This window comes from Mauremys mutica, chromosome 12 (genome assembly GCF_020497125.1).
Source record: "Mauremys mutica isolate MM-2020 ecotype Southern chromosome 12, ASM2049712v1, whole genome shotgun sequence".
In the NCBI taxonomy this organism is placed as follows: Eukaryota; Metazoa; Chordata; order Testudines; family Geoemydidae; genus Mauremys; species Mauremys mutica.
Window position 1 is genome coordinate 2966371 of NC_059083.1, and position 27856 is coordinate 2994226.

Consider the following 27856-nt stretch of genomic DNA (forward strand, 5'->3'; position numbering starts at 1 on the left):
AGTCACAGCCCTAGGCTGGGGTTTTTCCACCTCTAAGGCAACCCAAACTAGCCAGACAAAAAGGACTTCGGTTTCACCCCACTGGCTAACCACAAGTCTCACGAGCAATTTCCTTAGACACTCCAGTCTCCCAGTATCAGAGGGGGAGCCGTGTTAGTCTGGTTCTGTAAAAGCAGCAAAGAATCCTGTGGCACCTTATAGACTAACAGACGTTTTGCAGCATGAGCTTTCGTGGGTGAATCCCCACTTCGTCGGATGCAAGAGTGGAAATTTCCAGGGGCAGGTAAATATAAGCAAGCAAGAAGCAGGCTAGAGATAACGAGGTTAGCTCAGTCAGGGAGGATGAGGCCCTGTTCTAGCAGTTGAGGTGTGAAAACCAAGGGAGGAGAAACTGGTTCTGTAGTTGGCAAGCCATTCACAGTCTTTGTTTAATCCTAAACTGATGGTGTCAAATTTGCAAATGAACTGAAGCTCAGCAGTTTCTCTTAGAAGTCTGGTCCTAACGTTTTTTTTGCTGGAGGATGGCCACCTTAAGATCCAGTCTCCCAGTATCCCCACCAGTGCCACTCGTCCTGGGGATCATAGAATCATAGAATCATAGAATTCAAGATCAGAAGGGACCATTATGATCATCTAGTCTGACCTCCTGCAAGATGCAGGCCACATTAGCCGATCTACCCACTCTTTTAGCAAGCGACCCCTGCCCCATGCTTCGGAGGAAGGCGAAAAACCTCCAGGGACACTGCCAATCTGCCCTGGAGGAAAATTCCTTCCCGACCCCAAATATGGCGGTCAGCTGAACCCCGAGCATGCGGGCAAGACTCTCCAGCCATACCCTCTGAAAGAGGTTAAGAATATCATATCATTGACCCAATTTGACCCAATTAAGTACCAGTTTGGCACTTAATTGACCTATTGACTAAGCCCGTTATCCTATTATACCATCTCCTCCATAAACTTATCTAGCTTAATCTTAAAGTCATGGAGGTCCTTCGCCCCTACTGTTTCCCTCGGTAGGCTGTTCCAGTATTGCACTCCCCTGATGGTTAGAAACCTTCGTCTAATTTCAAGCCTAAATTTCCTGACTGACAATTTATATCCGTTTGTCCTCGTGTCTACATTAGCACTGAGCTGAAATAATTCCTCTCCTTCCCTGGTATTTATCCCTCTGATATATTTAAAGAGTGCAATCATATCTCCCCTTATCCTTCTTTTGGTTAAGGAAAACAAACCGAGCTCCTCAAGTCTCCTGTCATACGACAGGCCTTCCATTCCTCGGATCATTCTAGTGGCCCTTCTTTGTACCCATTCCAGTTTTAACTCATCCTTCTTAAACATGGGAGACCAAAACTGCACACAATACTCCAAATGAGGTCTCACCAACGCCTTATATAACGGGACTAGCACTTCCTTATCCCTACTAGAAATACCCCGCCTAATGCAACCCAAGACCGCATTAGCTTTTTTAACGGCCACATCACATTGCCTACTCATAGTCATCCTACGATCAACCAGGACTCCCAGGTCCTTCTCCTCCTCCGTTACTTCCAACTGGTGCGTCCCTAGCTTATAACTAAAATTCTTGTTAGTCATCCCTAAATGCATAACCTTACACTTCTCACTATTGAATTTCATCCTGTTACTAATACTCCAGTTTACAAGGTCATCCAAATCTCCCTGGAGGATATCCCGATCCTTCTCCGAATTGGCAATACCTCCCAACTTGGTGTCGTCCGCAAACTTTATCAGCCCACTCCTACTCTTGGTTCCCAGGTCAGCAATAAATAGATTGAATAAAATAGGACCCAAAACCGAACCTTGAGGAACTCCACTGGTAACCCCCCTCCAACCCGACAGTTCCCCTTTCAGTACTACCCTCTGCAGTCTCCCCTTTAACCAACTCCTTATCCACCTCTGGATTTTCATTTCGATCCCCATCTTTTCCAATTTAACCAATAATTCCTCATGCGGTACCGTATCAAACGCCTTACTGAAATCCAGATATATTAGATCCACCGCATTTCCCTTGTCTAAGAAATCTGTTACTTTCTCAAAGAAGGAGATCAGATTGGTTTGGCACGATCTACCTTTCGTAAATCCATGCTGTAATCTATCCCAGTTGTCATCGGCCTCCTGCTCCTTAACCACTCTCTCTTTCAAAATTTTTTCCATTACTTTGCATACTACAGATGTTAAACTAACAGGCCTGTAGTTACCCGGGTCACTTTTTTTCCCCTTCTTGAATATAGGAACTACATTAGCTAATCTCCAGTCCAACGGTACAATCCCCGAATTTAGAGATTTATTAAAAATCATCGCTAACGGGCTAGCAATATCACTCGCCAATTCCCTTAATATTCTAGGATGAAGATTATCCGGGCCCCCCGATTTACTTCCGTTAAGCTGTTCAAGTTTGGCCTCCACCTCAGATACCGTAATGTCTACCCCCATATCTTCATTCCCATCGGTCCCTCTATCACTATTCCTTAGCCCTTCATTAGCCTCATTAAAGACCGTGGCAAAATATTCATTCAGATATTGTGCCATTCCAAGATTATCCCTAATCTCCACTCCGTTTAAAGTTTTAAGCGGTCCCACTTCTTCCTTCTTGGTTTTCTTCCTATTTATATGGCTAAAAAACCTTTTGCTATTGGTTTTAATCCCCTTCGCTAGGTCCATCTCCACCCGTCGCTTTGCCTTTCTCACTGCATCCCTACACCCTCTGACCTCAATAAGGTAGGTTTCTTTGCTGATCCCTCCCATTTTCCACTCCCGGTACGCTTTCTGTTTTTTCTTAATGACCCCTCTAAGACGCTTGGTCATCCAGCTCGGTCTAAAACTGCTACCTACGAGCCGTTTTCCCTTTCTCGGGATACATGCCTCTGACAACTCCTGCAATTTCAACCTGAAGTAACCCCAGGCGTCATCTACCTTTAGATTCCTAAATATGTTGGTCCAGTCCACTTCCCTAACTAGTCGTCTTAATTTAGTAAAGTTAGCCCTTTTGAAATCGTAAACCCTAGTCTCAGATGCAATATTGATTATCCTCTCATTAATTATGAATCGAATTAGCTCGTGATCACTCGAGCCAAGGTTGTCCCCTACAACTATTTCCTCAACAAGGTCCTCATTGCTCACCAAAATCAGATCTAAAATGGCATCCCCCCTCGTCGGTTCAGCAACCACTTGATGGAGGAATTCATCAGCTATCACGTCTAGGAAAAGCTGAGCCCTATTGTTATTACTAGCATTTGTTTCCCAATCTATATCTGGGAAGTTAAAGTCTCCCATGATCAAGCAGTTCCTATTAGTGTTTACCTCCTTAAAAACATTAAAGAGCTCTCTATCCGTCTCCAAGCTAGATCCTGGCGGTCTATAGCACACCCCAATCACTATCCCGGGTGAGGCTCTGGTAGTTTTCTTCCCTAATGTGACCATTGCCCACACAGACTCCGTATTAACCATTGCATTGCTAGTTATTTCATTACATTTCACCTCATTATTGATATACAATGCTACTCCCCCACCTTTACCTTTGCATCGGTCTTTTCTAAACAGCACATACCCTTCCATACCTGTACTCCAGTCATGGCTATCGTTCCACCATGTTTCGGTTATTCCTACGATATCCGGTTTCAATTCTCGGACCAGGAGCTCCAGTTCCTCCATTTTATTACCTAAGCTTCTCGCATTGGTGAACAAACATCCTACCTTTTGCTGTTGGGCTCCTCTCACTCTTCTCACCCCGCTCGGTAGGGACGCAGTACTACCAGTATGACCTGTCGATCTAGTATCTGTCCCCCCCCTCTTCCTTACACCTAACCGTCCCCCTCTGGCTATATCTGTTGTTATCTTCTTGTTCCCACTCCCAATGTATAAATTTGGCGTGGAGAGCACCAGGGCCCCTCCCAACCGTCTCCCCCCAGTGTCTAGTTTAAAGCTCTTTTAATCAGATGAGCCAGCCTCCCTCCTAGAAGTCTACTTCCTTCCCTACTTAGGTGGAGCCCATCCCGTGAGAACAGTTGTCTGTCCCCAAAAGCCTCCCAGTGCCCATACATCCCAAAGCCCTCCTTGTAACACCACTCCCTCAGCCAACTATTAATCGTCAGGATTCTCTCACCCCTTTGGCGCCCTTCCCTAGGGACAGGTAGGATCCCACTGAAGATCACCTGAGCCTCAATTTCCTTAAGCGTCTTACCCAACCTGGCATAGTCTCCCTTGATCCTGTCTAGCGAGAATCTAGCAGTGTCATTCGTTCCCACATGAAGGATGACCAAAGGGTTCTTACCTGCTCCTCTTAGGATCCTTTTCAACCTCAGGTCCACATCCCGTATTTTAGCGCCCGGTAGACAGCACACCCTTCTGTTCTCCGGATCGGCCCTGGTCACAGGCCTGTCCAACCTTCTCAGTATGGAGTCCCCAATCACGTAGACCTGCCTTTGCCTGGGGACAGTGTGGTCCTCTAACCTATCCCCCGTTCCCCCTGGTTGCAAGCTCCTTCCATTCCTATCTTCCCTTGTGGTTCCCCTTAAGCCATCCTGTAATCTCCCCTGACCCAAACTTGGTGTTGCCTCCATAGACTCCTCCCCTCTATCTATGGGACTGGCCGCTCGTCTCTTTTTCCTTGGCCTCCCACCATCAGCTACCATATTCTTTACCCCTTCCTCATTCTCCAAAACTTCAAACCTGTTCCTTAGCTCTATTTCCCCCTCACTGGCTCTCCTTTTCCTTGGCCTGCTTCTCACGGTCACATGCTTCCACCGCCCATCCTCCTCGTCTGGTGGTCCCCCCTCACTGGCCTTAGCCCCTGCTCCCACCTGTGCCCCTGGGCGTTCTCCTTCAGTTACTGCCTGCCATTGCTCCATCAGCTGCTCGAACCCCCTTCTATTCTCTATCAGGGTTTCTACCTGCAGCTCTAGGCCCTGGATCTTTTCCTCCAGCAGCTCTATTAGGCGACACTTCATACATACATAGTACTGCTCTGGGTCCCCTGCTAGGACCAGGTACATACCGCAGCTGCTGCATGCTCTCATCCTTGGTGTGTCCTCTGCTGCTTGGCTCATGGCTGCTGCTGTCCTGGCCTCGCTCGGTGCTTGTACCTAGGGACACACAGGGGACACGGCGCGCCCCCTTCCTCCTCCCCCTGCTAACTCCCACGCAAACTCCCCTGTTAGCAGCTCTGTTTGCTGCCTCCTGTGCCGCTGGTTATGAAAACCAACACCCCAATAAAAGAAGAAGGTTCTCTTGATCCCAAAGAATCAAGCCCCAGACCCAGGTCAATATACACATCAGATCTTACCCACAAATCACGCTGTTGCCAATCCTTTAGAATCTAAAATCTAAAGGTTTATTCATAAAGGGTAAAAGGTAGAGATGAGAGCTAGAATTGGTTAAATGGAATCAATTACATACAGTAATGGCAAAGTTCTTAGTTCAGGCTTGTAGCAGTGATAGAATAAAGTGCAGGTTCAAATCAAGTCTCTGGAGAACATCCCCCTCTGGGATGGGTCCTCAGTCCTTTGTGCAGAGCTTCAGCTTGTAGCAAAGTCCCTCCAGAGGTAAGAAGCAGGATTGAAGACCAGATGGAGATGAGGCATCAGCCTTAGATAGGCTTTTCCAGGTGTAAGAACCTCTTTGTCCTTACTGTGGAAAATTACAGCAAAATGGAGTCTGGAGTCACATGGGCCAGTCCCTGCATACTTTGTTGAGTCACAAGGCGTGTCTGCCTTCTCTCCATGGGTCAGTTGTGTAGCTGATGGTCCTTAATGGGCCATCAAGCAGGCTAGGCAGAGCTAACACCAACTTGTCTGGGATGTTTCCCAGAAGCACAGCACCAACTTGAAATACAGACAGCATAGAGCCAACATTCATAACTTCAACTAAAAATGATACAGACATACAGACAGCATAATCATAACCAGCAACCCAGAACCTGGTCTTAGACACCTTATATGACCCCCTTTACCTAAGATTTGGTGCCACTACAGGACCTTGGTTGCAACCCATGTTCTATATGGTCCCAATTTATATCAATAACGTCACACCCCCATGAAAACACAGGCCAGGAACAAAGCCACGTGTGGATCTGCGGCCCCCTGCAAGGCCGGCCCGTGGCCTGCACCGGCTGCTGGCAGCTGGATTTTATCCCCAAGCCCAGCCCCGTTCACCGCCGCCCGGTGCATCATGCAGCCAGTTACACGGGGCGAGTGCTTTGCACCTGTTTTGTGCCAGTGAAATCTGGTGCGGAGCTGGAACGCTGAGGCCGGCTCTGGTCCCGCGGGGCCGAGCGATGAGCCCCAAAGGGCTGCTGGGCCGGGCGGGGGCTGGAGCTGAGCTAGAGGAGGCCGGAGGAGCTCGGCTGCCAGGGGCTCCCATCGCTCTGTAGCCAAGGGGGTAAACGCCTGGCGGGGGGACGAGCTGCCGCAGTTATAGGCCAAGGCCCGAGAACCAGTGGGGGGACCCAGCCAGGCCCAGGCTGAGGCCGGCACGTAGCCCGTTTCCAGCCCCCAGCGGAGGGAGGGGCTGGCGCAGCCGCCCGCCGGCGCAGAGACGTTCCTGAGTGTGGAGCCGGAGCCAGACACGTCTGTGGCCGGGACGCTCCCATTGGGGGCCTGGCGCAGGGATCCCGGAGACCCCATCCCGCCCGGTGACAGGGATACGTGGAAATGGCCACGTGAGGGTGAATCGGGCCCAGCTACTCAGCGGTGTAAATCAGCAACGCCCCCCTGAGGCAATGCTGGTTTGCACCCGGGGAGGAGCTGCCCCAGAGGGATCCACCCTCAGCCTGGCCTCAGTCAGAGCCCCGGTCATCCCCTGGGGGTGCAGGGGGGTGCAGGCTGGGGGGAGGGCAGTGCCGGGTTTACAATAGCACCAGTGACCCCATGGAGCTGGTCTCCGCTTGCCCTGCGCCCTGAGACCCCACTGGCTCCCCCACCCACCATTTGCTCCTCTCAGTCTGCCCCCCGAGGGCTCCTCTTCACCCCCTGGCCCCACCCCCCCTGCGTCTCTCGGCCCCCTGGCCGCACCCCAGTGCACCTCCGGCTCTGGGCAGTCTCTGCTCCCCACCAACTGTGGGGCCCCGCCTGTCTCCCCAGAGCTGAGCCGCCTGGGACTGGGTCAGAAGCCTGGGCAGTCTCAGCCAGTTAGGGGAGGGGGGGTCCTGGGGAAGCCACAGGGTCCTGCCCCCCCACTGCGCAGTCAGACGTGACTCTCAGCCAGCCAGGAACACAGAGGTTTATTCGATGACAGGAACAGGGGCTAACACAGAGCTTGTAGGTACAGAGAACGGGACCCCTCGGCCGGGTCCATTCTGGGGGGCAGTGAGCCAGACCCCCACGTCTGCCCTCACTCCTTGTCCCCAGCCAGCTCCAGACTGAAACCCCTCCGGCCCCTCCTCTCTGCTCAGCTCCTTTCCCGGGCCAGGGGGGTCTCCTGACCCCTTTATTCACTAGCATCCCCTGGCAGGGGGGAAGGCCCCGGCCATTAGTTGCCAGGAGACAGGGTGTCGGCCATTTACGCACTGGCCCTTTGCTCTGCAACAATCTCACCCCCTGGGACGCCCTGAGGAGCCCCGATGTCCGCGTGACGCCCCAGCCCCTCGACCGGGCGCTGCTCCCCGCCCCCCCCGTCGCTAGGCGCTGCTGGAGTCTCACCGGCTCTGTGGTGCCAGGAGGGCCCCGGCTGGCGTCCCCCCATCCACAGGCCGGTGGGGGGGCTGCAGGGGGAGAGGACAGAGGGAATGGGGCTGGTTGGTCCCCATGGGGCGGGGGAGGGTTCCCCACGCTGAGCTGGAGGCAGCCCCAGAGCCAGACGGGAGCTGGTAAAGCTGTGAAGACCCCTGCCCGGGTTCGACCAATCACCCGGGGAGAATGTTGTCACCCCCCCCCCCCCCCCCGCCCTGTAGCCGTTCTCACCCCATGGAAACTGGGTGGGGGGGTTCTGCCGGAGTTCAGTGCCAGTGACCCTAGCTGGGGACCCGGCCCTCATAGCCAGGCCCTACAGCATCTGGCGCTGCCCTGGGACCCGGCCTGCCCCCACTAGAGCCCCCGTTGCTGGGTGGGTGCAAGCTGGGTGGGCAGGGGAGAGCGCCTGACCCCCCCCACCCCAGGGGGAGCAGCTGGTCTTGGCCAAGCCCCTGGATTCACCCGGCTGCTCACCCCCGTCCTGCTCTCTGGAGCCCCGTGGGGAGGCTGTCGGCTCTGGGGTGGGATTCGCTATGGGTCTGTGCCGGGCTGGGACGGGGCAGGGGGGTCCCTTGGGCTGGGGTCCCTGCAGGGAGCAGCATTTGCTGATGCCGTGGGGCCAGGGAGTGACCCGTGTCTGTCTCTGAGAGTGTCACCAGGGGGCTCCGTTTACCCCCGCAGCAGCACCCGCTCCATAGAGCTGGGGGGGGGGGAGGGGAGCAGGAACATGGGGGGGGGGAAATCCAGCGGGGGAAGTGCAGGATGGGCTGGATTGCTTGGGAAATGCCTCACCCATGAGGGAGGGGACGTGTCCCACAGACCCCCCCACACCCCCCTACACCCCCCCATACACAGCAGGGGCGGCTCTAGGCACCAGCGCGCCAAGCAGGCGCTTGGGGCGGCCATTTCCCGGGGGGGGCGGCATTTGGCTCCGGTTGAGCTCCCGCCGGCATGCCTGCGGCAGGTCCACCGGAGCCCGGGACGAGCGGACCTGCCGCAGGCATGACTGCGGCGGGTCCCCTCTTCCCGCGGCTCCGGTTGAGCTCCCGCAGGCATGACTGCGGCAGGTCCGCTCGTCCCGGGCTCCGGTGGACCTGCCGCAGGCATGCCGGCAGGAGCTCAACCGGAGCCGCGGGAAGACGGGACCCGCCGCGGGACCGGGGAAGGGCGGCGCAGCGCTCCGCGCTGCTTGGGGCAGCCTACTTTGTAGAGCCGCCCCTGATACACAGCCCCAGAACCCGCCCGCAGGGAAGCCCGGCCACACAGGGTCCCGCTTGGGCAGGGGTGTCTGTATCCGTGACCCGCAGCCTGTCCCTCCGCCTGCACCCCGAGCCTGAGCACCCCCAAACCCCCATCCTCAGCCAGGACCCCTCATTCCGCACCAGCCCCACTTCTCAGAGCACCCCAGATGCACAGAGCCCCCATACTTGTCTCTAGCATGCGGGGGAGGGGGGCCTGGGAGCCAGGGCTCCTGGGTTCTGTCCTGGCTGGGGAGTTGGGTCTAGTGTGGGGGGGGCTGATAGACAGGACTCCTGGGTCCTATTCCAAGCTCTGTGAGGGGAGTGAGGTGTAATGGTTAGAGCTGGGAATCCAGGACCCCTCGGTTCTCTCCCAGCTCTGGGACGGGAGTGGGGGCTGGTGGGTTAGAGCCGGGGGCCTGGGAGCCAGGACTCCTGGGTTCTCTCCCAGCTCTGGGACGGGAGTGGGGGCTGGTGGATCAGAGCAGGGGGGGCTGGGAGCCAGGACTCCTGGGTTCTATCACAGTTATGTGGTTTCTGACAAGTCCCTTGCTCTCAGTGTCCCACCTGTACCGTGGGGTGAGGACACCGACCGGGGCTGCATTTCACTCGCAGTTTATTCCTCTCAGTGCAGGGGTGGGGCTGGGCCAGCCCCCAGGTGCCAGCCAGGCTGCAGGCCCGGGGTGGGGGGCGTTCGGGTGGAAAGTCCCTGGCACCGAAATGACGCCCACCCATGGGAGCTGGTGTCTCACTGACGCACAAACAGGCAGCGACGCTGGGCCGGGGTTAGCGCCTCCGGGGCTCAGCCAGTGGCAGCGCGGCGCCGACCCGGCATCACCGGGCGCTGGGCAGAGTCGGGCTGGGAGGGCCGGGGAGCAGAGTGTGCTGGATGTGGCTGGGGCCCCGGGGCTGGGGTGGGGGCTCAGAACCATCCCGGGGGGGGGGGGGGGAAGTGAAACCAGGTGAGGGGAAGCAGGCGTCAGTCTGTCCCTCTGTCCACCCACAGGCCGACGGGGTGTGAAACGACGTGGAGCGTTAACCCTTTCTGGGTCGCGGGGCCGGAGAAACGTCTCCACCGGGCTGTGGGCAACTGCACGGGGACGTTCACGCTGACACCGGATTGACGGCCCAGGACTGCCAAGGCCCCATGTCCCAGCCCCAGCCCCCTAAGCCAGCCAGTCCCCTGCCCTGAGGCTGGATCAGAGCCCCCAGCCCCCAAAGGGCAGAGGCCCCGTGTCCCATCCCCAACCCCCTGAGCCAGCCAGTCCCTCCCTCCCCCCCAGCCCCTCAATGCAGCCCCGTCCACTTGTCCTCCAGACGAAGCCTGCGCAGGGAAAGCCGAGAGGGCCGCGCTCAGGGGCTGGAGTCAGCAGGGCCCGTACTCAGAGCTGGGCTGGAGCCCAGGAGTCCTGACGCCGTGGGGCTGCCGTAGCTCCATGATAGTTAAGTTGTGACACAGACTGTGGTTAGCACAGCCGCAGGGCGGTGAATAGCGGGGGGGTGTGGCGGGTGGGGGGCAGGAGCAGGGCCGGGATGGTCCGTGTGGGGCGCTGGAGAGGAGACTCCGCGGCAGGGGGGCCCTTGGCCAGCAGTAGGAGCAGCAGGCCAGGCTCTGAGTGACTCACACAGATTCACGCCCTTGTCCTCTGTCCCCTCCCGCAGGGACAGCCCATGGGAGCAGCTGACAGGGAGCTCCCCACGGCCTCGTCTCCCAGCTCTCGGGGATGCTCCCCCACCAGGATCCCAGAGCTCATTGCACCCGATAGCACTGGGGCCAATTCCCCCCACAGAAATGCAGCCACCTCTGGGGTGGGGCCTGGCAGCTGGGGAACAGCACATGGCACTTTGGGACAGGAAGTGGTGGGGATGCCAGTACACAGTGGCAGGGCCGGATTAACTCTCCTGTTGGCCCGGGGCTATTAGATTTTGTGGGGCCCCTGTTTACCCATCTGTTTCCTGGGAGGGAGTTTGGGAGAAGGGGGATTCTGAGCTGGGGCAGGGAGTTGGGGTGGAAGAGGGGGTGCGAGGTGCAGGCTCTGACTGGGAGGTGCTTACCACAGGTGGCTCCCAGCTGGCAACGCAGCGGGGCTCCTGGAAGCGGCACCTAGCAGGGCGGGAGGGCGGCAGGTCCATGTGCTGCCCCTGCTCGCAAGCGCCTCCCGTGTAGCTCCCACAGCCCGGCTGACTGACAGCCCCCCCCAGCTCAGCCTGGCCCTGTCACTGCCCCCCAGGCCGGGGTGTCCGTGCTGCTGGGCTGCAGCCTGGGCTCTCCAGGGGGATGGGAGCATCTCCCCCTCTGCAGCTGCCTCTCCCCAGGAAAGGGGCTTGGGGCAGGGCTGCAGGGGGTGTGAGTGAGGCAATTTGCTGCAGGGGCCCCGCGTGCCCTGGCTGAGAATCCCTTCCCCGGCTACAGGCGCCTTTTTAATTTCTACTCACCCGGTGGCGCTCTGGGCCTTGGGCGGTGGGTCCTTCACTCGCTCCGGGGCTGTGGCAGCGGGTCCGTCAGTGCCGCCAAGGACCCGGAGCCGCCCGGTGAGTCCGAGCGCCACAGCGGGTGCTGCCTCTGCCCCAGGCCCCTTGAATCCTCTGGGCGGCCCTGCTTGGGGCTCCCGCTCCCCACGGCCTCCTCCCTGCTGCCCCCACCCCTGGGGAAGGAACCGGTCTGCACTGGGACTGGGAACCCATAGCCCCCCCTGGAGTCACCCCCAGCCCCAGAGCCCCCCTCTGGGGTCCTGCCCCCTCCCTCCAGTCAGATCTGGCCCTGCCCAGGCCCCTGCCCAGCACAACCCTGATCCCTGCAGCCGCTGAATGGCCCCACGGTGTGTCTGGGGAGTCCCCTCCCCCAGGGCAGCTGCTCTGTGCCCTGCGTCCCCTCCCCCCTAGGCAGAGCCCCCAGCCCTGTCCCGGCCCCGGGGGAGCAGTGAGCATGGAGCCGGTGGGGGCTGGGATGATTTATTAGGGTGCAGCAGTTCTAACAGCGCCGGCCTCGGTCCGGCTTCCCCCCAGGCTGCGGAGCAGCGTCCCCCAAAGCTTCCCCGAGGGCCGCGGGGTCAGCGAGAGGGAACGTGGGGCTGGGCTGGGGCAGGGAAAGGGTTAACGCAGGAGGGGTCGCCCCGGGGCCCTGCTGGGACTGAGGGGCAGGGATGGGTCCCCGGGGGGGCAGCGCGGGCTGGAGCCGGGCAGAGCGCGGGGGGCAGGCGGGGACAGGAAGGGACCGGCCCCAGGTTCTGCATTCTCCGGACCGGGCGAGGGGCTGGGACAGACGGACGGAAACTCCTGCCGGCCGGGGGATCCGACGCCCAGGATCTAACTCAGGAGCCCTGCAGGGAGAGGGGAGAGAAATCAGCCCCTGGCCGTGGGGCTAGCGGGACGGACGGGGGATTTTCTCTGCCAGGCCCAGGGCGCCCCAGGGACTCTGCCCGGCAGCCGCAGGGCTGGGGGATGCTCGGCAGGACCCAGGACCCTCTGCCCCCGGGAGCAGCTCGGGGATCGGCCTGAACGGGGACCGAGGGAGCCGCAGCCTCCTCCTCCGCGGGGCCAGCGCCCCATTGCCCAGCGGCCCAGGGGCTGAGCCAGGCGGGTGTCACGGGCCGAGGGGCAGAAGCAGCCGCCCCACGGGCGCCCCAGGCAGCCTGTGCTCAGTGTGGGGGGAGGCGGGTGTAATGGGGGAGGGGGATTGAAATTACCTGCAGGTTGGGGAACGGGGCGCCCTGAAAAACAGAGAGAAACATGGTCAGAGCCCTGGGCGGGGGGAGCCGGTTCCTGGGGGTCAGAGCTCCAGCCCCTGCCCCATGGCATGGAACGCCCCCCACTAGGAACCCAGCCCCCCTCCGGCCCCCAGACCTGGGGTTACCCCTCCCCCCGTTATTACTGTAAATCCCTGTCCCAGGATCCCTGCCTGGGGGAGGGGACGGAAACGCTCTGAGCTCCCTGCACTGTGAGGGGTCGGGGTCCGTCCCACCCCAGGGCCTCGGCCGGGGGAGGGGAGAGTGGGAGCTCCCAGCCTGGCCCCGGGGCCCCGCACTGAGATCTCCCCACAGCCCCTGCTCTGTCCCTGCCCTAGGAGGGGGGAGGGTCTGACCCAGCCCTGGCCCCAGGGGACTAGAAGCCGGGAGGCCCCTGCCAGACTCTGAGCAGACCCTGCTGGGGGGGGGGGGGGAGCCTGCAGCCAGGCCCGGATTCCCCTGGGCCCCCCCAGCCCCACCTCCCCCCAGAGACACCCTGGTGCCCCGCCCCCGCCCAGAGCCGTTCACCTTTCTTATTCTTCAGGTAGATGAGGAGTCCGGGCGCCAGGAAGATCAGCCCCAGCACGAAGCCCCCGACCCCCGTCAGCATCTTGCTCCTGGCGGAGTCAGACTGCGCCTCTGAAACAGGGACATGGAATGGGCCGGGTCAGAGCCAGGGGCCTCCGGGCCGGGCTCCCGTCCGCGCCAGTGACCAGCACCGGCCGGGTCAGAGCCAGGGGCCTCCGGGCCGGGCTCCCGTCCGTGCCAGTGACCGGTGCCGGCCGGGTCAGAGCCAGGGGCCTCCGGGCCGGGCTCCCGTCTGCCCAGTGACCGGCGCCGGCCGGGGCAGAGCCTGGGGCCTCCGGGCCGGGCTCCCGTCCGCGCCAGTGACCGGCACCGGCCGGGGCAGAGCCAGGGGCCTCCGGGCCGGGCTCCCCTCTGTACCAGTGACTGGTGCCGGCTGGGGCAGAGCCAGGGGCCCCCGGGCCGGGCTCCCGTCTGCTACAGTGACCTGCGCCGGCCGGGTCAGAGCCAGGGGCCTCCGGGCCGGGCTCCCGTCCGCACCAGTGACCAGCGCCGGCCGGGGCAGAGCCAGGGGCCTCCGGGCCGGGCTCCCGTCTATGCTAGTGACCGGTACCGGCCGGGGCAGAGCCAGGGGCCTCCCGGCCGGGCTCCCATCTGCACCAGTGACCAGCGCCGGCCGGGGCAGAGCCAGGGGCCCCCGGGCCGGGCTCCCGTCCGTGCCAGTGACCGGCGCCGGCCGGGGCAGAGCCAGGGGCCTCCGGGCTGGGCTCCCGTCTGTGCCAGTGACTGGTGCCGGCCGGGGCAGAGCCAGGGGCCAGGGCCTGCAGGAGCAGCTTTGGGACAATCTGCCCCATATCAGGGCTCCTCCTGGTCTGTGAACTCAGAGATCAGCTCAGGCCCTGCAGCATGAGGTTTGAGATTCCTGCCCATTGTCAGCGTGAACCAGTCTAGCCCTGGATAGTTTGTGAGCCACAGAAATGGCCTGTCCCTTTGTGAACCTTGCTGAGTTCTTGGGCTCAGTGACACCCTGTGGCAGTGAGTTCCACAGGCTAATTACACAGTGTGTGGGAAACGTCTTTCCTTTTACCAGGTGTGAATTTGCCCCTTTCCATTCCACTGCGTGTCCCCTTGTCCTTGTGCTGTGAGACAGGGAGAACAGACGCTCCCAGCCCAGGTCAATAGATTTGGGGTCATACAAGTGCTCTAAAAATTGTGAGTAGGGTTGATGCTTTTGCTAAAGACAAGCCTACATGTAAAAATGTGGATTTATTTGTGCATAAGCTTTTGTGCATAAAACCCCCCACTTCTTCAGATGCATGTATTGCTTATCAAAAATTAAATGAAGTGTCTCCAGCTGTTACAGCTGTTGTTTCCAAAATGCCTAATCTAATTAATCTGTAAATCCCAAAGCAAAATGGTTTTCTACCGTTGGCACCTGTCGGGTTTGAATATAATGATAAGCTTTAGATAATGAGTTCAGCACTTCTGGAAGAGTGCTCCCAGCGTGGCCATGATCAGTACTTTACCCCGAACCTAAATTCTCACGAGCGTTGAAATGTAAGAAATACAGCAGCAAATGAGTTCCAGGATATTGAACAGTCAGCACACCCCACCTCAACCCATTGCAGGAGCGACTAACGCAGCACCCTGGATTTCAACTCTGCACATGGAGTATAAAAACCAGGAAGTGAAATTAACCAAAGTTATCAATAAATACTTCAAAGTGCTCAGAGCAGGAAAATGGAGCTTCCTACGGAAAACTCCAGCAGGAACCACTCCCATGTATTGATGGTCAATCCATGAGAGGGCACCAGACTAACACCATCTCTAGGAGGATGTGACTAGTACGTGGTACTAGGTGTAGGTGTAACTAGTACGTGGTACTTATCTGTAGGGGTTGTATGTGCTGTGACATTTAGACCTTTGTTGGTAACCCTAATAAAGCTGCTAAAAGACAGACAGACGCTCGTGTACGTGTTAGGTGGCTACGGTCCCACGTGTTCCTACGGGCTCTAAATCCAGAACAAACAGAGATAACTTTGTTGAACTAGAGACTGTAGCCCAGAGCTGACCCCACTGGAACATAATTAACATGAAACAGAATCAAAGGCCACAGCAGACAGCGCTTTGAAGTCTTGGCTTGGGCTGGTATTCGTGGGCGCTGGGTGACCCAGAGGCTCTTACCCCAGTGCACGGCGAGGGGCCCCCGCAGGCTGACGTGCTCCACCTGGCAGGTGTAGACGTCCCCGCGCCGGGGGCTCATCTCCAGCATCACCAGGATCTGGAAGGTCCAGTCTCCATTCTGGAGCAGCTCCGTGGACACCACCCCGGCCGTCTGCTCCTGCCCGTTCTTCAGCCACTGGATCTCGATCCCCCCGGGGTAAAACCCCGTCACCGAGCAAACCAGCAGGTCGGGGTGGAGCTGGGACCCCGATTTCGTGGGGGAAACTTTCACCTTGGGCTGGACTGGGGGGCGGGGTGGGAAGAGAGAGAGAGAGAGAGCTGGGAAAGGGTCTGGAGACGGAGGAGGCTCAGAGAGAACAGGTGCCCCCCCAGGGAAATATCCCCCCCCCCCGAATATGCCCAGCACCTGCCTAGGGCGATGCTCCCCAGGGTGCGTGGAGTCCAATTGCCCAAACCACATATATGGCACCTTTTCAGGACAGGGCATCCGACCTCCCGATACACCTGGCAGCTGCCTGGGGCAGGGCACCCCGGATGTGTGGGTCCCATTCCCCAGTACATGCCCAGGACAGACAGGGCTCCCCATGGTGTGTGGGGTCCGATTCCCTGGCCACCCCGTTCCCCTCTCACTGCCCCAGGGTGGGTCTGGTTCTCTCCTGCCCCCGTTGCCCTGGGCAGGCTCCGGCAGAAAGGGGCTGAAGGGAGTCAAGTCCTGTTACCCCCCTGGGGACAGAGCCAGGGACTGTCTGATCCTTGGGGCCCAGGGACACGGGGGTCTCAGCCCAGGGACCAGGGGCTGCCCCCATCCCCTGCCAGGGGGCACCCTGAGGGGGGGAGGGGCAGGGTTGGAAAGTTCTGCCCCCTTGCTCATCCCCCAGCCCAGGAATGGGAGGAGGAGCTGCTGCAGCCGTGTGCCCGGCTCGGGGGTCTGAGTAAGGGGCGCTGTGGGATGAACCCCTCAGAGGGGGGGCTGGGAAGGGGGAGGGATCAGGGCCCTCCCGAGACTGACCCGAGCATAGGGCTCTGCTCCCTGCAGACAGGGGGCGCCGCAGCCAGACCCAGAGGGGGAGATTCCCCCCCCCCGTTACCCCGCCCCAGCGCCTGCTGCCCCCCCCCCCCCATAGCACGAGACGTTCGGTTCCCCCCCAGCCCAGGGGGCGGGCCGGGCCCATAGAGAGGGGCAGCGTGTCCTGCTGCGGCCCCGCCCCCGCTCCTGGCCCCGCCCCCCGCTTACCTGTGCGGCCGACCACCTTCGCCGCCTGCGCCGCCTCGTAGTTGTGCCGGCAGAACCGGTCCACCGCAGCCCGCCAGGTCCTTGTTCCAGCCCTCGCCTGGGGCTGGCCCAGCTCCGTCTCCTCAATGTAGCGCCCCAGTGCGCTGTGTGCCTCCCCCAGCACTCACCTCTCCGGGCCACGCTGAAAGGCTCGATCCCCCCGTAGTTGTACCGGCAGAACCGGTCCACCTCAGCCCGCCTGTCCGCCAGGTGCGCCTTGTCCTTGTTCCAGGTCTCGGCCTGGGGCCGCCCCAGCTCCGTGTCCGCCACGTAGCGCCCCAGGTCGCTGTCGAAGTGCGCGAGCGGCTGCCGGTTGTAGATGTAGCGCTGCAGGAACCGGACCCGCTCGGTGCCGTTGGTGTAGAGACAGTCAGACTTCGTCTGGAACACGACCCGCTCTGCGGGGGGAGACGGGCTGGGCTCAGGGACCCGCCGCCTGCCGCCCCCGGGTCCCGGCGTGTCCCTAACTCCGAGCACAGACCGCAGGGGCCGCAGCGCAGAGACGGGAGGGGAAGAAACTGAGCGGAGGCGGGGACACCGGGACAGGCAGGACGGGGCTCCCCGGGGCGCTGGGGTCTGACCCCCCCGGATACACCCAGCGCTGCCCAGGACGGGGCTCCCCGGGGCGCGGGGGTCTGCCCCCCCCCCCCCCCGGATACACCCAGCGCTGCCCAGCACGGGGCTCCCCGGGGTGCTGGGATCTGACCCCCCCCCCCCGGATACACCCAGCGCTGCCCAGGACGGGGCTCCCCGGGGCGCTGGGGTCCGACCCCCCCCCCCCCGGATACACCCAGCGCTGCCCAGCACGGGGCTCCCCGGGGCGCTGGGGTCTGACCCCCCCCCCCCCGGATACACCCAGCGCTGCCCAGCACGGGGCTCCCCGGGGTGCTGGGATCTCCCCCCCCCCCCCCCGGATACACCCAGCGCTGCCCAGGACGGGGCTCCCCGGGGCGCTGGGGTCTGACCCCCCCTGATACACCCAGCGCTGCCCAGCATGGGGCTCGCCGGGGCGCTGGGGTCTGACCCCCCCCACCGGATACACCCAGCGCTGCCCAGGACGGGGCTCCCCGGGGCGCTGGGGTCTGACCCCCCCCAGATACACCCAGCGCTGCCCAGCACGGGGCTCGCTGGGGCGCTGGGGTCTGACTCCTCCCCCCCCCCGGATACACCCAGCGCTGCCCAGGACGGGGCTCCCCGGGGCGCTGGGGTTTGACCCCCCCCCAGATACACCCATCGCTGCCCAGCACGGGGCTCGCTGGGGCACTGGGGTCTGACTCCCCCGGATACACCCAGCGCTGCCCAGGATGGGGCTCCCCGGGGCGCTGGGGTCTGACCCCCACCCAGATACACCCAGCGCTGCCCAGGACGGGGCTCCCCGGGGCGCTGGGGTCTGACCCCCCCCCGGATACACCCAGCACTGCCCAGGATGGGGCTCCCCGGGGCGCTGGGGTCTCTACTCACTTGGGGGCTCCGTGCAATGAGCCAGGTGGGTTCTCAGCACCGTCAGTGTCACCAGCAGAGCCCCAGCCCAGCGGCTCCCGGCCCCCAGGATCCGACCTGCCCCCATCGCTGCTCAGGAGGGAGAGACCTGGAAACTCCTCGGGACCCCCCCAGACTGAGACCTTCTCTGTCCAGCTCCGAGCACCAGCCCCGGGACGCTGCCCACGGCCCCGGGGATTGGGCACCCCCAGCCCAGGGGCCAGTCAGCACCGGGGCTGGGCAGCATCATCAGTCGCCAGGCAGAGCCGGCCCCAGCAGGGCTCGGTTCCCTACTTCTCCCTCGCAGGGGGCAGAGCAGGGCCTGGGGTCGGGCTGCAGGACTCGCCCGGGGCCTGCCAGGCACTAGCCCAGATGCCACCAGAGAAGGACACACAGCGAAGTGTCTGGCCCACTCTGTCCCCTTCCCCGATGCCCCAAACCCCTGCTGGGGTGGGCTGGGGCAGGGTGGGTGTGTATGTGTGGGGGTGTCTCTGGTTTGTTGGGGGTACATGTAGTCCCAGGGAAAGGTTTGGGGCTGGCCCCACAGGCAGAAGTTCTGAGCTTCCCCCTCCCCCACCTTGGTGGTCAGGACCGGCTCCAGGGTTTTTGCTGCCCCAAGCGGCGGGGGGGGGGGGGGAGCCACGATCGCAAGCAGCACTCCGGTGGTAGCTCCACCGCGCCGCTTTGTTCTTCGGCGGTAATTCGGTGGCAAGTGCTTCCCTCCGAGAGGGACCCGCCGCCAAACAGCCGGACGTGCCGCCCCATTAAGCACCTGCTTGCTGAGCTGGTGCCTGGAGCCGGCCCTGTTGGTGGGCCTGAGCCCTGCCCCCCAGGCCCCCCACCAGAGCGGGGGGCTCAGTCTCTCTGGGTCAGGCACAGCTCGGCCTCCCAGCTGCTCCCACTATCGATCTCCCTCAGGGGCTTCTCTGGCCCCCCAGTCTCTGAGCGCCCCCCCTTGCTGCCTTCACCCCCCACCCCGTGGGGCAGGGCCAGGCCAGTGTCCCCACAGCCCAGCTGGGGGGAGGCCCAGAGGAGTCAGTGACTGGCCCAGGGTCACACACAGTCTGTGGCAGGGCCGGGAATGACCCCAGGGCTCCTGGGTCGCAGGCCAGCCCCCAAACTAACCCTAACCATAACCCTCTCTGGCCCCTCCAGTCCCCAGACCCCCTGCCAGGTGCAGTGTGACCACCCAGTGCATTAGCTGGGGGGAGAGTTGGTGCCAGGGCGAGGGGAGTTGGGCAGGGGACAGGGACCAACCTTCTGCACATGGCCCAGAACAGATGGGGTGGGGGGAGGGAGTTTGGTCACTAACAGTAGATTGGAGCCAGCAGCTTCTGGGACAGAGCCTGTGTCCCATCCCCCACCCCTGGGCCAGCCAGTCCCTGCGCTGGGGCCCCATCGGAGCTGGTGCCCCCTAGAGGGAAAGGCCCCACGCCCCAGTGTCCCATGGAGAATTCCCTTGTTACCTGTCTGTGCCCTGGCCTGCACTTAATGCTTATCCTGGCAAAGATCTGTGCTGAGATCCGTGGGTCACGATGTGACCCCTACAGGGAAGAGCTCTTAGGATCCGGGGGTGACCCCCCCACCCCAGTGCAGAGCTGTGCCAGCCAAGACCCCGCTGTGCACACAGCCGTGCTGCAGAGCAGAGTGTCTATGGACAGGATGAGTGCCGTGCGGGGAGGTGCTGTCCCCACACCAGGGACAACCCCCCACTAGTGGCACTGCGTCCGCACTGGGGACAGACGGACCCCTCGCGGCAGTGCTGTGCCTGCACCGGGGACAACACCCCCCACCTCAGCGGTGCTGCGCCCACACTGGGTTGCTGGTTGGGGCCACCCCACAATCTGAGCCTGGCTGTGCAGCCTGGGAATTTCTCCATCTCCCCTCGGGGAGGCTCAGCGCTGCTGCTCTGCCCGGTAACAGCCTGGTCGGCGCAGGGATTTCTGCCATTGGGTGCAGGCCCCTGGGCCGGGCTCCCCTGACCAATGCTGGGTGCTGCCCCCAGCCCTGCCCCCCCTGGGGTGTGACGTTCCTCCCCGGCCCCCTAGTGCTGCCGGTCCCGCACCCAGCTCAGTGCCGGGGAGAGGAGATGGGCGCAGGACGGGGCGTCCCCATGGCCCAGCTGACCCTGCTCACCCTGCTGACCCTGCCGGGCACCGGGGCAGTGACAGGTACAGGTGGGGCGGGGGCACCTGGGCCGGGGGGGGCAGCTTCACCCCCACAGCGCCCGGCTACCCCCAGAGAGGGGACAATGAGGGACTGATGGGGCAGGGAGGGGCACAGGGGGAGCCGGATTGGGGGGGCCTGCAGGGAGGAGGATGTCATGCCATGGCAGGCAGGGTATGGGGTGGGCAGGGAGGGGTCAGAGGGCTGATCTGGACGGGGTGGGGGCTGCAGGGGGGAGGTCTCACCCCTGTGGCAGGGAGGGGGGAGGGGAGGCTAGCACAGGGGCAGCAGAGAGATCGTGGGGAAGTTGCTGAGGTTTGGGTACGACACAGCCCTGCCCTAGGGGTGCAGCCCCCTCCCCCACAGGGACTCGGGGGCTGATCCCCCCCAGGGGGGCGCCAGGCACAGGGGGGATGGGGGAACGTTCCCCAAAGAGCCGCGCCAGGGCCAGACCCTGCTGAGCAGTGAGTGCGTCTGTGCAGAGCAGGGAGCCCCTGGCCCCGCTCCCCGGCCTGGCCCCATTGTCCCCATCCCCCCAGGGCTCAGACCCACAGGGTGAGGGGGGAGGGCTCTGTGGGGCTGACTCTCCTCGGCTAGTGGTGGCAGGTTCCCTCCTCTGCAGTCGCTCGGTGAGATCCTGCCGGGCGAGCTGGGGTCAGCGAACGACTCCCTAGGATGTAGGTGCCCAACTCCCTTGGGCCCTGGGGACTCCCAGCCTCAGCCCTGAGCCAGACCCCTCCACCCCCCGGAGTGTGTCTGACCCCCCAGCGCAGCTTTAATGTCTCTGGCTGGGGAGTTCCCGGGTCTCCCAGTGACCGGCCCTGGGGGGTGAGTGTCGGGGGCCAAGGACTGAAATCGCCCCGAGAACCAGGTCCTGGCGACACTGGGACACAGAACCAGCCCCACGCACAGACGGGAGAATGAAATGTCTCCCCCCTCCCCATTTTTTGTTTGTGGTCATGTCCCCCTTCCCAAGCTAAGTAGGTAGAGGCCTGGCCACCACTACGTGGATGGGAAACCTGCAGTGTACAAATGTGCAGGGGGCACAGTAGGGGGCACTATCTCCTCCCAGGCAGTGCTGACCCCAGTGCACCAGCGTGATGCCAGGGGTCCCTGTGCTCCCTGCAGCTGCTTTCCCCTCACACCGGGGAGTCCTAACCAGGGGCGGCTCTAGTAATTTTGCTGTCCCAAGCAGGGCGGCACGCCGCGCTGCTGGCGCTGCCGATCGCGGTCCCGCGGCTCCGGGGGACCTCCTGCAGAGGTGCCCATGGAGGGTCTGGTGGTCCCGCGACTTTGCTTGATCTCCTGCAGTCATGACTGCGGAAGGTCCGCCGGACCCGCCTGCTGCCCTGCTGGCAAAATGCTGCCCCACGCGCGCGCTTGGCGCACTGGGGTCTGGAGCCAGCCCTGGTCCTAACGCCAAGGCCTGGGAGCTGCGAGGGGCTGTGACCTTAGTGGCAGCACTCAGAGACCCTGTTCCCTGGGGAGGGCTGGTGCTGACGCCTGTCTCCCCACAGCGGAGAACATGCTCTCCCAGGTGGAGTTCTACCAGCGCACGGACCGATCCCAGCAGGGGTCTGGGGAGTTCATGTTCGAGTTCGACCAGGACGAGATCTTCCACGTGGACCTGGAGAGGAAGGAGACCGTCTGGCGTCTGCCCGACTTCGGCAAGTTCGCCAGATACGAGGCACAGGGCGCCCTGGGCAACATTGCCGTGGACAAGCAGAACCTGGAGACCCTGTTCCAGATGTCCAACCACACGTGGGCTGAGAATGGTACGGCACAGGGGGCACCTTCCCTGCCATGGACCTGACCCGCCCCCTACCTTCCCTGTCAGGCACCCCTCCCGGGGCCCTCTCCCCACCGTGCTCACCAGTGGGCTCTCCCCTCCTCACACGGCTCCAATACCAGCCCCCACCAGAGACTGCGACTCCCCACTCAGCTCCCCTCCCAGCCCCTGCAGGGCTCCGGGGAGCCAGTCAGCCGGGCCAGGGCTCTGCAGGGCAGGGGGCCCGGGCAGTTCTCACCCTCCAGGCTGGGGGCCCAGGGCAGCTCCTTTGCCGAGGGCTGTTCGTGGCCCCTGCCCAGCGCCAGGCCCTGCCCCTGAGGGATTCTCTCCCCAGCCCCTGGTGCCCCCTGAGCCGTCAGTGCACGAGCTGGGATGGCCCCGGTGACGCCCCACAGTCCTGAGGAGAGACCCCTGAGCTGGAGCCTGAGCACCAGGGACTGGTTGGCTCACGGGGGTGGGGAATGGGGCAGGGGCCTGTCCCCTCTGGGGGCACCGGCTCCCACCTGGCCCCAGGGCAGGGACTGGCTGGCTCAGGGGGGCAGGGAATGGGGCAGGGGTCTGTCCCCTCTAGGGGGCGCTGGCTCCGATCCAGCCCCAGGGCCAGGACTGGCTGGCTCAGGGCCAGGCAATGGGACCCACTGACCCCTGTCTCCCCAGAGCCCCCTGAGGTGACCGTGTTCCCCGAAGACCCCGTGGAGCTGGGGGAGCCCAACGTCCTGATCTGCTTCGCGGACAAGTTCTTCCCGCCCGCGCTCAGCGTGACCTGGCTGAAGAACGGGCAGGAGGTGACGGGGGGCGTCTACGAGACCGACTTCTACCCCCGCCAGGACAACTCCTTCCGCAAGTTCTCCTACCTGCCCTTCCTCCCCAGCCAGGGCGACTTCTACGACTGCCGGGTGGAGCACGGGGGTCTGCCTGAGCCCTTCACGAAGCACTGGGGTGAGGCCGGGGCACCCGGGGACCCTGCTGGGCACAGGGCTGGGAGCCAGGACGCCTGGGTTCTCTCCCTGGCTCTGGGAAGGGAGTGGGGTACAGTGGTTAAAGCAGGGGGGGCTGGGAGCCAGGACTCCTGGGTTCTCTCCCCAGCTCTGGGAGGGGAGTGGGGACTGGTGGGTAGAGCATGGGGGGGTGGGAGCCAGGACTCCTGGGTTCTATCCCAAGTCTGGGAGGGAGGGGCAGGAACAGCCCCCCTCACTCCAGGCCCTGTCCCTCTCCCCCTCTCTCCAGAAGCCCAGGTGCCCACCCCCGTCCCCGAGACCACAGAGACCCTGGTGTGTGCCCTGGGCCTGGCCGTGGGCATCGTCGGCATCATCGCGGGCACCATCCTCATCATCAAGGGGATGAAGATGAACGCCGCCCGCAACCCGCGGGGCCCCTTGTGAGTAGCTGCTGCCCGGGGAGGCACCCGCTGCACCCGCAGCCCCTGGGCCCACCCAGCACCCCCTGGGGAGACCCCCCACCCACTGTGCCCCCCCCAGCCAGCCACAGTCCCTCCCCCACCCAGCACCCCCTGGGGAGACCCCCACCCTGCTGTGTCCCCCCCAGCCAGCCACAGCCCCTGAACCCACCCACACCCCCTGGGGAGAGCGCCCAGCTCCTGTGCCCCCACAGCCAGCCACAGCCCCTGGGACCACCCAGCCCCCTGGGGAGACCCCACCCACCCGCTGTGCCCCCCCAGACAGCACAGCCCCTCCTCCACCCAGCACCCCCTCGGGAGATACCTCCACCTGTTGTGACCCCCCAGCCACACCCAGAGCCCCTCCCCCACCCAGCACCCCCTGGGGAGACCCCCCACCCATTGTGCCCACCCAGCCAGCTACAGCCCCTGGGCCCAGACAGGACCACCTGTTTTAATCGGAGGTTCTATGGAGGTGCTGGGGAACGGCTCCAATCCCTGCCAGCTTCACGTCAGGGCCCAGGGCTCCTGGTAACTGACCCTCTTTGCCTTTCAGGTAAATGTGTGGAGGAGCTGGGGCCCCTGAATCCCTCAAGTGCCTTCGTGGGACCCACACGCGCGCCCCCTCTGTGCTGCCCCCAGCGTCCCTGCTCCGTGCCCGTTGGTGCCAGCTGCTGTACTCAGACCACTGGCCCCGTAATTGTGCTGAGCCAACCCGCTAGAGACTCATCAGGGAGCCGGCCCCTTGGGCTCCCCGCTTCTCTGCACCCCCTGCTGGGCTTGGGAGGGGGGGCGCCTATCCCGGGAGAGGGCTGCTGCCCCATGGGGCTGGGGCTGGGGGTCGCCCCCTCGTCGGGGGCAGCAGGGCCCACGGGGCTGATCCAAACCCCACTGCCGTCATGGGGAAGGTTTCTCTTGACTCCAGTGGGCGCTGGATTGGGCCCCGAGCCCAGCCCCTATTGGCCAGCGGCTGCTGTCAGTCACCCCAGGTAAAGCCCCTCCAGCCATTACCCAGAAGGCTTTGGGCCAGATTCGGCCATTCCTGGTCAATGGGTCCCTGTGGGGCGGGATCGGGCCCATGGCTGGGGGTGGGTCAGCCCCATCGCCCCCGTGTGCGGCTCCCCGGGGTCCAGCCCTGCTGAGCCCAGCGCCCAGCGCGGGGTCTGTGTGGGACGGGCCCAGTCCCTGTACAGCCCCCGCCCTGCGCCCCGGGTGTGTCACAGCCCTGCGCCCCCCATCTCCCTCTGCAGCTTTGCCAACAGCAATAAAGTGGGTTTTTTAGAGACATTTTTTATCATTATTTAAAATCTCTGATCAATCTGTGACACACACAACAGCACATCCGCAGTCTGTCCAGGGGCACTGGGTTACACCAGGAGTTAAGGGAGCTTGGTATGAGGGGTAAGGAAGGAGCCAGGACTCCTGGGTTCTCTCCCAGCTCTGGGAGGGGAGTGGGGGCTAGTGGGTTAGAGCAGGGGGGCTGGGAGCCAGGACTCCTGGGTTCTAGTCCCATTGCTGATACTGACTCAGTGAATACCCTTGGGTAAATCACCTTCATGTGCCTCAGTTTCCCCTTGGGTGAAACATGGCCAGTCTCCCCTGGGTCGGTGGTGGGAGCTCGGGGGCAGAGGGATGGTCCATGGAGCACTCTGAGCTCGTCCCATGGCCGGGAGCCCAGGAGCAGGGCAGAGCTCATGGGCCAGGCTCCCCAGGACTGAGCCCTGCAGGGCGAGCGGCTGCAGAGAGACACTGGCCTGTCTGGGGGCTGCGGTGACGTCCCCCAGGCTGGGGTCACTGTGATACGAAGGGCAGATCTCCCCCCCCCCCCCGACCATGGCACCGAGCCCCAGCCCAGCTTCCTCGCACCCCTCCCCTGGCACATGCTGGGAGACCCCGCCCACCCCGGCTCCCACCAGCAACGATTGGCTGCTGCAACCCGCCAATAATGCCACCAACCAGCCAAGCTCTCCCATTGGCCGCTGGAGCCGTGGACCAGCCTCCTGCACGTTCCCATTGGCTACTGCTGTGCAGCGGTCCCTGGGGGGGATGTTCCCAGCTCCCTTTAGGCAGCTCCAGACACAGACCCTGGGCCCCTGCCGGCTGGGGAGGCCCCGGGGGGCTGGGCGTGCAGCTGGGGGGGGCTGTTTTCACTGAGGTCTGGCAGAGCTGGGCCCTGGGGGGCTGGGCGCGTGGCTGGGGGTGGGGGTTCTGTTTCCAGTGGTGTCTACTGGGGCCGGGCCCTGGGGCCAGAGCAAGTCAGTAGCTGGGTGAGCCAAGAGACGATGTAACCCTGCCATGGGGCGCGTCTGCAGGGACACTGAGGCTGGGGGGCAGCTGGTCATGATGGGATAGGTCAGTTATATATACGGCGCCAGCTGGGTTTGCTTGGTGGCTGGGCCCATTCACATGTGTTTTCACACAGCCAGGTGCAAGATAAGTGGGGAACAAATATTTGATAAGGGGCTCTTCAGCCTAGCAGAGGAAGGTCTAACACGGTCCAATGGCTGGAAATTGAAGCTAGACCAGTTCAGGTTGGAAATCAGGCACAATTTTTACCAGTGAGGAGAAGAAACCGGTGGAACACGTTACCCAGGGCTGTGTCGGATTCTCCACTCCGGCAATGTTTGGATCACGAATGGCTGGTTTTATCCAAGATCTGCTCTAGGGATTATTGTGGGGCAGGTCTCTGGCCTGTGCTGCACAGGGGTCAGAGGAGATTACAATGGTCTCTTCTGGCCTTGGGATCTACAAAAAAATCTAGAAAGGCTGTACATCTAGGAACCAAAGCTGTAGGCCCCACAAGATGGATGGGTGGGGCTGTATCCTGGGAAGCAGTGACTCTGAACTGGACTTGAGGGGGGCGGTCATGCTAGAAGCCAATTGAACACAAGCTCCCAGGGCGATCTGTGGCTAAGTGTAGGTGTACCTTGCCCGCTGACTCGGGCACATGGGGCTCAGGCTGTGTGGCTGTTTCATTATAGTGTAGCCTTCTGGGCTTGGGCTGGAGCCAGGGCTCTGGCATCCTCACACCACGCGGGCTCCTAGACCCTGGCCTCCAGCCCAAGCCTGGAAGTTTACACTGCAATGAAACAGCCCCGCAGCCTGAGCCCCGCAAGCCCATCAGCTGGCACAGGCCAGCCGTGGGTGTCTAGTTGCAGTGTAGATATACCCTGAGAGGGTGACTGTGACCATGGGCCATATGAACAGGGGAATATATCGGGCAGGTGCAGGGAGATGGTATCACCTCTGTATACTGCCCTGGTGAGACCGTCACTGGCTGCCGTGTCCCGTTCTGGAGTCTGCCCTGCAGAAAGGCCATTGAATCGCTTGAAAGGTTCAGAGAGGAGCCACAAGGACGATTCAAGGTTCGGCGAAACCTGCCTTTGAGTGAAGATGGAAGGAGCTCAGGCTATGCAGTTCATCCAGGAGATGGTTCCTGGAGAGGAGATGTCTGAGAGCAGGGGGCTCTTTGATCTCACAGACAAAGCTGAGCGAGAGCCAGTGGCTGGCAGGTGAAGTGAGACAAATTCCAATGAGAAATAAGGGACACACATTTAATTGGGAGGGGCACTAACCATTGGAACGACCCAGGGACATGGTGGATTCGCCAGCACTTGGAGTCTGTACATCAGGCTGGGACATTTCTTTCTAACAGACCCGCTCTAGCTCGATATGGGCTGGATGCCGGGATCCCTGGGGGCAAGTCTCTGGCCTAGGCCATGCAGGAGCTCAGACTAGATGCTCCAAACAGTGCCTTCTGGCCTTGGCAGCTCTGGCTCCATGACTGGGATCAGGGCCGGCTCCAGACCCCAGCGCGCCAAGCAGGCGCGTGGGGCGGCATTGTCCTGGCAGGGCGGGCCGCGGGACAGCGCACCCGCCGCAGTCATGCCTGCGGGAGGGCCACCAGAGGCCCAGGACCAGCGGACCTGCCGCAGGCATGACTGCGGAGGGTCCCCTCTTCCCGCGGCTCCGCTCGAGCTCCCGCAGGCATGACTGCGGCGGGTGCGCTGTCCCGCGGCTCGGACAGAGCTCCCGCAGCCGTGCCTGCGGATGCTCTACCGGAGCCGCGGGACCACGGGACCGTCCCCAGGAACGGGGAAGGGCGGTGCGAGCGGCGCAGCACGCCACCCTGCTTGGGGCGGCGGAATTTCTAGAGCCGCCCCTGACTGGGATGTGGGGTGAGGGCCCCAGGGACGTGGTACTGACCTTCAGGAGAGGCCAGCAGAGCACTCCTGGCGATTACTGCCCCACAAAGCTCCCTCCTGGGCCTTGGCTGGGGTACGGGAACTAACAGCACCAGGGAGAGAGCCCTGAAAATACCGGGAGGGGGCAGGATCGGGAGCTGCAGGGCAGCACTGGGGGCAGGTGGCAGTGGGGAGAACTGCAGACTGAACAGTGG

General features: G+C 62.4%; 3 protein-coding genes across 4 annotated transcripts in view; 1 reads left to right on the plus strand and 2 right to left on the minus strand.

The window, feature by feature from the left end:
* Positions 1 to 27856, minus strand: part of LOC123345793 (endothelial zinc finger protein induced by tumor necrosis factor alpha-like) — a 1203704-nt gene that overhangs the window by 649467 nt on the left and 526381 nt on the right. The gene's annotated exons all lie outside the window — the stretch shown is intronic.
* On the minus strand, positions 11857 to 18255 carry LOC123346448 (DLA class II histocompatibility antigen, DR-1 beta chain-like). Its single transcript, XM_044983845.1, has 7 exons — positions 18089 to 18255; positions 16769 to 17025; positions 16589 to 16604; positions 15355 to 15636; positions 13174 to 13284; positions 12607 to 12630; positions 11857 to 12240 (listed from the first exon to the last, which is right to left on the minus strand). Exons 1-7 carry the CDS (start codon positions 18192 to 18194, stop codon positions 12227 to 12229), a joined length of 810 nt encoding a protein of 269 aa, XP_044839780.1. The 5' UTR covers positions 18195 to 18255; the 3' UTR covers positions 11857 to 12226.
* LOC123346439 (HLA class II histocompatibility antigen, DR alpha chain-like) lies at positions 21792 to 24744 on the plus strand. Of its 2 annotated transcripts, XM_044983835.1 has the most exons (4): positions 21792 to 22047; positions 22719 to 23000; positions 23289 to 23439; positions 24014 to 24744. In XM_044983835.1, exons 1-4 carry the CDS (start codon positions 21798 to 21800, stop codon positions 24015 to 24017), a joined length of 687 nt encoding a protein of 228 aa, XP_044839770.1. In that variant the 5' UTR covers positions 21792 to 21797; the 3' UTR covers positions 24018 to 24744. The 2 variants fall into 2 exon arrangements, with proteins under 2 accessions (XP_044839770.1, XP_044839771.1); XM_044983836.1 differs by lacking the exon at positions 24014 to 24744 and having other exon boundaries at positions 23289 to 23443.

Excerpts from the sequence above, each read along its gene's own strand:
- LOC123346448 (XM_044983845.1), bottom strand. The coding sequence starts at position 18,194 with ATGGGGGCAGGTCGGATCCTGGGGGCCGGGAGCCGCTGGGCTGGGGCT. Across the intron at positions 17,026-18,088 it reads TCATTGCACGGAGCCCCCAA|AGCGGGTCGTGTTCCAGACG; the intron begins GTGAGTAGAGAC and ends CTCCCCCCGCAG. Across the intron at positions 12,631-13,173 it reads CTACCTGAAGAATAAGAAAG|GGCGCCCCGTTCCCCAACCT; the intron begins GTGAACGGCTCT and ends TCTGTTTTTCAG.
- LOC123346439 (XM_044983835.1), top strand. The coding sequence starts at position 21,798 with ATGCTCTCCCAGGTGGAGTTCTACCAGCGCACGGACCGATCCCAGCAG. Across the intron at positions 22,048-22,718 it reads CCACACGTGGGCTGAGAATG|AGCCCCCTGAGGTGACCGTG; the intron begins GTACGGCACAGG and ends CTGTCTCCCCAG. Across the intron at positions 23,001-23,288 it reads GCCCTTCACGAAGCACTGGG|AAGCCCAGGTGCCCACCCCC; the intron begins GTGAGGCCGGGG and ends CCCTCTCTCCAG.